Consider the following 9,571-nt stretch of genomic DNA (forward strand, 5'->3'; position numbering starts at 1 on the left):
CGGTCGCCGCACCACGCCTCCCCCTCTCCCCGCTCGAAGCTCGCCATGGCTCTGCGCGGTGACCATCCCATCTCGCCGGCGACCGAGGAGGGGGTGACCACGGGAGATGCTGCAACCGGGGCGACGGGGTGCTACCACGGCGACGGCGACGCTGATGCAACCCCGCGGGAGGCCGGGGTGTGTGACGGCGATGACCGAGGTGACCGTGGGCTGCAACCACGGCTTTTCCATCACTGGTAGCCGGTTGAAGCTTTTCCTATATACGGTTGAAGCTTTCTCTGTCAATGTTCGCAACTTTTTCTCTGGTTTGCAGGTCTGGTTGAAGCCTTTTTTCTTAACGTATGAAGCTTTTTTATACACGATTGAAGCTTTTCCAAACCACAGTCGAAGCTTTCTGAAAACGATGGAAACTTTTTTTCATTTTTTTTGTGTTTGCTACAACCACGTCATTTTTTTGCTGCAATCGACAACCACAGAAGCTACATCCATTTAACATTTTTGCTACAACGACGACGGCGGGCTTAACCAAGACTGCTACAAAGAAAAATAGCTGCAACCGTTGATAGAAAAGTTTCAACCGTAGATACAAAAAGCTACAACCATTAAAAGAGAAAGCTACAACCATACACTGCAAATCAGAAAAGTTGCATCCGTTGTAGAAAAAGCTTCAATCGTATGTGTGAAAAGCTTCAATCGGCGTGCGTTGCCACCGGAGCTGCAACCATAGTTGATGGCCTGGTAGCCGTCGTCGATGCAATTTTCGCGCAGCGACGAGCATCAATGGTGAGTCGCGGCGACGGAGCTACAACCGGGGAGAGCTACAAGCGCCGCCGCTGCAAGCTGCAACCACAGATGTAGTTTTATTTTCATGCGTCGCGGCGACGATGAGGACGGCCGGCGACGGTTGGAAGCGGCGACGGGGACGGGCGGCGAGGGTGGGGACCGGCGACGGGGACGGCCGGCGAGGGTGCGGACCGGCGACGAGGACGGCTACCAGAAGGGATAGGAGGCGCTGCGCGGCGGAGCCCGAGCGAGGGGATCGAACCCGAGGAAGAAGAAGCTGGGGTGTTCCTTTTTTTTTTTGCTTCCAGATCCAACCGCTGCGCGCTCACATCCAACGGCCTGGGCTAGACCGGCCGAAACTTTCGGCCGGTGCACCGGCGCCTATCATGCCCTTTTTGGAGGGCCAGAACCCAACCGAACCACTGTTCTACTCGCTAGTCTAGCAAAATTTGTAATATAACTTCTCTATCCCAAAATATAAGACCTTCTTTTGGGAAAATTCGAATCTGAACCCGAGCTCATCTGCACCTACGCTCACGAAAAAAATCAAAATAAATACTAAAAAATTCAAAAAATTCCAAAAAAAATTGGGGCGGTGGACAATTTGATGCGTGAGGTACGCTCCAATTTTCAAAACATTTGGACTTCTGTGCAGCTATCAGCAAAAAAGACAAATCGGAGGTCTGTAAAAATGTGTACTGTTCATATATTGTTCTGGTCTGATTTGTCTTTTTTGCTGAGAGCTGCACAGAAGTCCAAATATTTTGAAAATTGGAGCGTACCTCATGCATCAAATTGTCTACCACCCAATTTTTTTTTGGAATTTTTGGATTTTTTCTGAATTTTTTTTTGACCGGGTGCAGATGCACCCGGGCACCGAAACGCCGCTCTCCTTCTTTTGACAATATCATCCTAACCTCATTTTGACAGTGAGCTATGTGAGTAACACAAGTCCGGCTAAGAGAAAGAAGATGCTTAATTTCTACTACCAATGTACTGGTTTCAGACATCTAATCTAGCGACTACTGAAATTAGATCATGTTGAGCTATATAAAAACCAATGAAAAAAAGATCATGGCTTTTCCATAAAGAAACACTTCGTGTGTTAGATAAGTTATTTTAACATATATAAGTTGTTATTGCCACAAATTATTATTAGAAAAGCGTACCGCGGTGGTACTTGCTTTTTTTTGCGAGAAAAACTTCCGATCTATTCATCAACTGTTAAGGTGAAGTAAAAAATACATCCATGTCCGTAGACCACCTAGCGACGACTACAAGCACTGGAGCGAGCCGAAGGAGCACCGCCGTCAGAGCTGGGCAAACCTTATTATAGTAGACAGTCAGGAAGTCGTCGTGCTAAGGCCCCAAGGACCAGCACACCAGAACAGCCACCACCGTCGATGAAGAGAAGTGTAGATCGGGAGGATCCAACCTGTAGACACAAGAACACGGACGAACGAAGACCGGTTCCACAGAAGACAAAACGCCGAGTGAATCACATGAGATCCGCCGAAGACAAAGCTCCACATGCCATTTGATGATGCTAGAAAACACCACCGAAGCGGGGGCTAGACGGGGATAACCTTATTCCATTTACAGAGAGTCGCACCCGCTCCGCATCTCTCAGCAGGACACAAACCTTAACAAAACTAAAAAAAGGTTAAAAAAGAAGCCCTCCCGCCGGCAAGGGCCGGGATCCATCGCATCTCCATGGCCCTAAGGCCAAAGGAGACGAGGTATGCCGGCGGCGGAGCCGAGGGGAGGCAAGAGAAACCCTAGCACATTGGGTGCAGGGTATGAGTGGACGATGTGTGGTACTTGCATTATTGTTGTAGTGATGATCCTTTGGTACATGTATGAGCTGGATTTTGGGGGCAATTGCTACAATCAAGGATTTAATTTGTTTTATTTGATCAATATGAAGTGTTTTTATACTAGAAAAAAATGAACTACATCCCTTACTCAATGGTCTCTCTCTCTATATCTTTCTCCTGCACACAAGTCGATGACGATAAACTACGTTGACGATAAGTATAGAAACTCCCACGATTACACACATGGCAATGATGCTAAAACACCATTATGCACCGGTATGTAGATACTCTCGTCTTCCCATTATGTAGGGCGTGTAAGCTTTGGCACGAAAATCTGTGCAAGGCTAGGCGCAAATACTGGACCATGGTTACATATAGTTCTCTTCACGATATCCTTTAACAAATGTGGTTGACTGATCCACAATTAGCAATGATTAGCTTACAAAGAAAGAATATCATGAGTTCTTTTTTGGGGATAGAATATCATGAGTTAACTGCTAATATCATGAGTTAACTGCTAATATGCCTTAGATTTTGGGATTTTCTGAAAAAGCTCAGACACCTAAGATTTTGGGAATGAGGGAGTACATATTTTTATGGCCTTCATGTTATATTGAACATGGCTCTTGCTTACGCATACAAATATAAAAGAATTGTCAGGATTGGTCAAATAAATCTAGATAGGCAAAATACCATAGTCAAATAAGAAGCAAAAAGTAATTTTGCTATCTCACAACACACAATTTTCTATACCCCATTGTAATACATAAATACTCTCTTAATTATTAATGAAGATCTTCCGTTTACAGCTCATTGATGGTTCGAAATCCACCATATACCGCGCTGTCACATTTGTAGTATGCGTTGTTGCCCGCGGTGCTCCCTTTGGCCCCTTCCATCGGTTTGCGACCACGCGATATCCACCCATCCTCCCATCAACCAGCAACATTTTGGTGAGACGTGTTTGATGCAACATATATCGTGCAAGTCATCTCTTACACACGCGCACGCAATAACATAATTGTTAACCGTCGGATCGAACCTCGTGGCGCGACCATTTCACCTTATCCCCTCTCGTCCCTCGCGTCACTGCACTTCCGTGTACGCAGACGCGGTGTACCCGTAGCATCGCAGCCCCGGTTCAAAACGGAGGGACAGGGTGGGGCCCAGGGGCAGAAGCGAGGCGGCCCTGATCCCAAAGACCAGCGAGCCCAGATTGGTTAACCCGCAAGAGAAGAAAGAAAACCCCACGTCAAACAGCACACGCACAGCAGTATTCAGCGCTGGCTGGCCGCAAGCGCACATACAAATTTCGCACGCGACCGGGGACCCTAGCTCTCTCTTCTCCTTCGGTTTCTTACCGCTCTCCAGGCCAGAGATCCAGCGAGAGACCGCTCCGTCCCACGCGGCCTCTCCGCTCCCTCCCCTCTCGGCCCCGCGGCCCGCCCAGGAGCTCCGGCAGGCGCCCGCTGCGGCGGAAGCGCCAGGGGTAGGGGACGCCGCCGCGGCAATGGCGGCAATGGAGGCCGCCGCCGACGCGATGCTCGCCGCCGCCAGCCGCGCCTTCTGCAGCTCCGTCGCGGTCTTCTTCCAGATCCAGGTGAGGCCCGCCTCCCCCCAATCCCTCGCCTGCTCCCCTCGTTTCGGTGGATTCGTGGCGGCGCCGCGGAATTGCTCCGTGGCCGGGTAAAGCGCGGATTTTTCTTTTCAAATATTTTTTACTATTGGTACTTTCTAATGGGTAATTTCCTGCGGAGAATTTTACGCTCGGCACCAGTTGTAACTTACCGTGGGGAAGTTGCTAGATTTCGCTCTCGCAGTGGTTAACCGCAAGGCATCTCTGGTTGCCATGCTTTGGGAGTGACGCAATTGGAAGATTGTGATATATCTTCCACGTCTCAGGCCGGCAAATCTACACGTACTTAATGTATATCCGTCTAGTAGCATAAGCTTTACCGTCTTTGTCGGTTTCGTTTGGACAAGCAATGTCGATCTCGATCTTTCTTACTTGTTTTGTCTGCGTGGCCTTGTTATCCATTTGGAGTGTAGATGAGAACATGACTGGTTAAAGTTTAGATTTTCGTCTGATGCTGAATACTTTCACAATTTACACTGTGGCTTGCTTCTGATTTCTAATGCAGTTTCCCACAATTTATGTAGGGGTGCTGTATCTGCTTACTACTTGCTTTTGGTTGGGCTGTTGCTTCACTGGTCAGGTATTGGGGACCTTCAGAAAAGCACTTTTGTATTAAAAAAATCTTGGCTATGTTTTGAGTGCCACAAATCCAGCAGCAACTTGACTTTATTTTGCAAAATGCAATTGATGGTTTCTTATACCAGAAAAAAGGAAATTCGCAAGATGCGGCGCAAAATGGCATCTGGACATAGTTTTGCATTTCTTTGTGATGACGTAGATGAGCTTGAGCACTCTGTCCAGCAGAAATTACCTATGGTCTCTGTAGTCATGCCTTTGAAGGGCTTTGGGGAACACAATTTGCAAAATTGGAGAACTCAGGTACAGTCAGACTGCGGTGTACTCCCTCCGTCCGTAAATACTTGTCATCAAAATGGACAAAAAGGGATGTATCTAGAACTAAAATACATCTAGATACATCCCCTTTTATTCATTTTGATGACAAGTATTTCCGGACAGAGGGAGTAGTTTATATAGTACAATTAATTATTTTGCCACTGACACCCTTATACACATTCATGTATATAGTATTAATTATTAATTTTCTATTGACACTCTTAAATAACACAGATTACATCTCTTTATGGGGGGCCATTGGAGTTCTTGTTCGTAGTAGAAAGCAAAGACGATCCAGCTTATCGTGCCGTCTCCCGTTTGATTGTAGAGTACAAGGTAAGTGAAAGCCCTGGTAGCATTTAATGATCTTATTCTACCAAGTAGTTCATCTCATCTGTCTATACCACTCTTCATCAGTTCAGTTGTAACCTTTTGGAATTATATGATTTTCAGGACAAATTGGACGCAAAGGTCGTTGTAGCTGGGTTTTCAACAACGTGTAGCCAGAAAATTCATAATCAGTTAGTAAGTGAATGGCTTCACTCCCACCTTTTTATGAATGTTTTGGTTAGCTCATGAATCTGAATGCGCTATGAATTATTAGTTTATTACACTAGCAACGCTATTATTGACATTCAGAAATATAGAGGGCTTGGGGCTCACACTGAGTCTCCTCCCTCCCCTGATGGGAAACATTGTTAACATCTCAGATTGTGCTCAAATTCCGCTGAGTAATTTCAGTGAGTCGAATTGTTTTTACGCATGAACACGCTCTAGATTGGTCCCTCCGTCTCTTGATAACAAAACTGTCTTTATGTAAGATGAAGTCAAACTGCCTTAATTTTGAGAAGAAACCTTGATGAAATTTATCTTGGGTCTTAGTAGGCACACATGCACTCCCCTGCACCCCCTTCATATAAAGTGCACGAGAACATAAAAATTGGTAAACAGTAACCCTTCGGAGTCGTACATTGATCCATGATGGTGATACTGAATCAGAAATTCAAGGAAAGACATTTGTCATTTTATGGAGCTGTCATAGGACTATCTTCTGATCTGTTTACCAAACAAGCCCATTGGAGGTGTCAGGGTAATGGACTTATGTTCATCCATTGAAACAGATTGGTGTTGAAAAGATGCACAAGGACAGCAAATATGTTCTATTTCTGGATGATGATGTCAGACTGCACCCTGGGACAGTCGGAGCTCTCACAAAAGAAATGGAGAAGAACCCTGAGGTATGCTTGCTCTGGCACTCTCCTTTATCCCGTTTCATCCTTCTCACCTTCCTAACAGGGCGGTTTTTCTTGCATCTTACAGATATTTATCCAAACGGGATACCCCCTTGACTTACCTTCTGGCAGCTTGGGAAGCTATTGCATATATGAATATCACATGGTATGTTGGTTTTTCACCGTTGAAGATTATCCTTCAAAATTTATAAAATAGAAGGTCTATGTAGTGCAAAATGCGAATTTACATCATGCTGTAGATAAGGGGTTTGGTTTATGAATGGTACGAACACCAGGTTGAGGATAACACATCTTTATTGCCTTCTGTTTTACCTTCTTTTTTGAAGTTTGTACTCCCTCCGTCCGGAAATACTTGTCGGAGAAATGCATAAAATGAATGTATCTAGAACTAAAATACATCTAGATACATTCATTCCTCCGACGAGTATTTCCGGACGGAGGGAGTATGATCGTTATTCGCCATCTCTGTTGAATTTTTTGAGATATTTGACTTCTTTGGTTTCTTATAAACCAATGAAAACTGCCAGTAACTAAAAATGAAGTGAAGAAAGTAATGCAATTTTATCTGAAAATTTGATATTGTATCTTTGTTGTTGCCCCTTTAGTAATTGGTGGGATTGCTTATGTACTTAGATTAGAAGTTTCCGTAACAAGGGTGCTCATATTGTCTGCACTAATTATGTTCTTTAAACACATCCAATTGTGTCAATGTAAGCTTCATTGCTAGTTAGCTTGTTATTTAGCTTTGTACATTATCTGTACTGATTTTTCCCTTTTGCTCACCTTGCAATTTACTGAAAATGGTCATATTGCAGCCCTGTTCGATTGGATTTGCAACTGGTGGGAGGACTTTCTTTTTGTGGGGTGGCTGTATGATGGTAAGTGTGTGCTGTAGGCTGCTATCTTCCAAAAAAAAAACCTCAGTTCTTGCTCTTTATAAACTTTGATTTGAACCTGCGCTGTTTCTAAGACAAGTTTATTTTAGATGCATGCTGATGATTTCCGGCAAGACCTGTATGGTTTAGTCACTGCACTAAAAAATGGTGGTTACTCAGATGATATGACCCTGGCTGCAATCGCTGGTAATGTTCTGAGCAAGGAATCATGTCTTTTCTGATGCATAGCTATAAACGTTACATTAGCAATGGAAATTAGTGTTGATAATGTATACAATGTTAGCCTTACATTACATGCTCAAAGTCACTGTATAACACCATTTATCCTTTTTCTATTTGAGATTTTTGGCTTTTGCCTGTATTAAATTGTGGATGTACAATGTATTATAAACACACAAAAATTACAAGTAACTTGAGTGCATCCTTTATACAGGGCAACATAAAAGGCTCATAACTTCACCACCTGTTGCTGTGTTTCCACATCCTCTTGCAAGTGATCTCAGCTTCTCCAGGTATTGCAGATCTTACATTAGAAACAAATTCACCTCATCTGCATTCAGCTAACTTCACATTTTATATGCATGCCATATTTTCCGTGCAGATACTGGAATTATCTGAGGAAGCAAACTTTTGTTCTTGAATCGTATGTATCAAAGGTCAACTGGATAATGAACCGTGCACTATTTGGTGTGCATTTCTATTTGTCATGGGGATTTGTTTGTCCCTATGTTATGGCTTTGGTACATATTGCGACTACTCTTAGAGCACCATACAGCGCAATTGTAAAGGAAGCAGCTGGCTCATCTTGTGGTCAGTGCCCTGTCTCTCCAATATTCATCACTTCAGATCCAATGTTATTCTGTGGAAAGTCAATACAATGAACTGTATTTAATTATTGAGTGTTATAAACTGTAGTAACCAATACACCTACACCCGCCTGTGGTTGAGATTTCTCATGTGGTGCCATATTCTTTCAGGTCTGAAACTAGTGAGCTTCTTGTTAATATGCACTCTCACTGAACTTGTTTCAATGTGGAATTTGACGAGAGTTGAGATCCAACTCTGCAACATGTTGTCTCCAGAAGGTCCACAAGACTCCCTTCGTTCATATAACTGGGGGCTTGTAAGTGCCTCTTCCAAAGCACCAACTTATTTGAGTTTCAGGCACCTGTGTCGTCATGATTTACTGAACCATGTTTTGGTTGGACTTCAATTTCAGGTGTTCGTCGCCGTGTTAGTAGACAATTTCCTCTATCCGATATCTGCCATCCGGTCTCACTTCTCCCAATCAATCAATTGGTCTGGTATCAGGTACTACCTGAGAGATGGGAAAATAAGCAAGGTACACAACATCGTCTGAACATTTCACTTGTACCTTAAAGCTGTTTCCTTTGCAATCGTTCTTTGAATTCACGTGGCAAAATGTCGTTTGTTGCTCTATGCCTCACTTGGTTATAATGGTTCCGCAGATTGAAAGGGAGAACAGCTCGAAGTACACCGATCTTGGTGGGAAGCATCTGTATGGCAAGAAGACATACCCTGCTGGAAAGTCATTGCTCGGTTACCTGTCCATAAGCTTAGCGCAATGGCACCAGCCGAAGAAGTATGATGTCTGAGAATGCCAGTGGATTCCTGTCCTCAATTTTGTGGGGCGTCGTGTTGTACACCTGTGTTTTCTTCTTCTTCTTTCTCCTTTGGTTTATTGATTGTTTATTGGTTGGTAATGGTAGGGTCTCTCATTCTTACTGGATTCAGTTGTTCAGGCATTAATTAAAAGGATTGCACCTCATAGTAGTTCTTGTAACATTACAGATGTGTAACTGGCAGATTGATTGAAGAAGTGAAAATGTTCCATACTGGTCTTTTTGTCGTTGTTTTGTCCTGTTTATTCACATCGTGAAATTTAATCTTCTAGTTCTTTGTACCACCTTAAAAGTCGATGAATATATCAGAAATTTTCTTACAAAAAAATATATTTTATGTTGGGCGAATCCGATTCTGCTTTGTTCAGCTTTGCAGTTTGATAAGTTTTAGGATGTCAATGCCTGGCAAACATGACAGTTGTGAATTAGTTTAGGGGTGTGGCGTTTTACAAAACAAGCCTGTCAATTCTTTAATTTTAGTGCATGTTTTCAACAAAATCTGCCAGAAGCAAGCACATAACTTCTTCACTGGTCGACCTAACCCTCCCGTGGCGGCCGGGTAGAGCTCGCCGATCTCCTCCGCTAGGCCCCCTTCTCCTCCCTACTCCTTCCTCGCCGCCGCCGGAGGGTGCGGCCGGGGCGAAGCCCA

General features: G+C 44.1%; 1 protein-coding gene across 1 annotated transcript; it reads left to right on the plus strand.

The window, feature by feature from the left end:
* The first annotated feature begins 3,881 nt into the window (after positions 1–3,881).
* On the plus strand, positions 3,882–9,148 carry LOC119277819. Its single transcript, XM_037559140.1, has 14 exons — positions 3,882–4,200; positions 4,761–4,816; positions 4,941–5,115; positions 5,365–5,466; positions 5,584–5,655; positions 6,252–6,368; positions 6,451–6,528; positions 7,199–7,261; positions 7,369–7,465; positions 7,713–7,791; positions 7,881–8,089; positions 8,257–8,402; positions 8,499–8,621; positions 8,749–9,148. Exons 1-14 carry the CDS (start codon positions 4,111–4,113, stop codon positions 8,893–8,895), a joined length of 1,554 nt encoding a protein of 517 aa, XP_037415037.1. The 5' UTR covers positions 3,882–4,110; the 3' UTR covers positions 8,896–9,148.
* The last annotated feature ends 423 nt before the right edge of the window (positions 9,149–9,571 follow it).

Source organism: Triticum dicoccoides, chromosome 3B (genome assembly GCF_002162155.2).
Source record: "Triticum dicoccoides isolate Atlit2015 ecotype Zavitan chromosome 3B, WEW_v2.0, whole genome shotgun sequence".
Taxonomy (NCBI): Eukaryota; Viridiplantae; Streptophyta; class Magnoliopsida; order Poales; family Poaceae; genus Triticum; species Triticum dicoccoides.

Bases quoted from the DNA above. Each gene is read 5' to 3' on its own strand.
- LOC119277819 (XM_037559140.1), top strand. From the start codon at position 4,111: ATGGCGGCAATGGAGGCCGCCGCCGACGCGATGCTCGCCGCCGCCAGC. The intron at 5,656-6,251 runs GTAAGTGAATGG...CCATTGAAACAG, and splicing joins AGAAAATTCATAATCAGTTA to ATTGGTGTTGAAAAGATGCA. The intron at 7,466-7,712 runs GTAATGTTCTGA...TCCTTTATACAG, and splicing joins GACCCTGGCTGCAATCGCTG to GGCAACATAAAAGGCTCATA.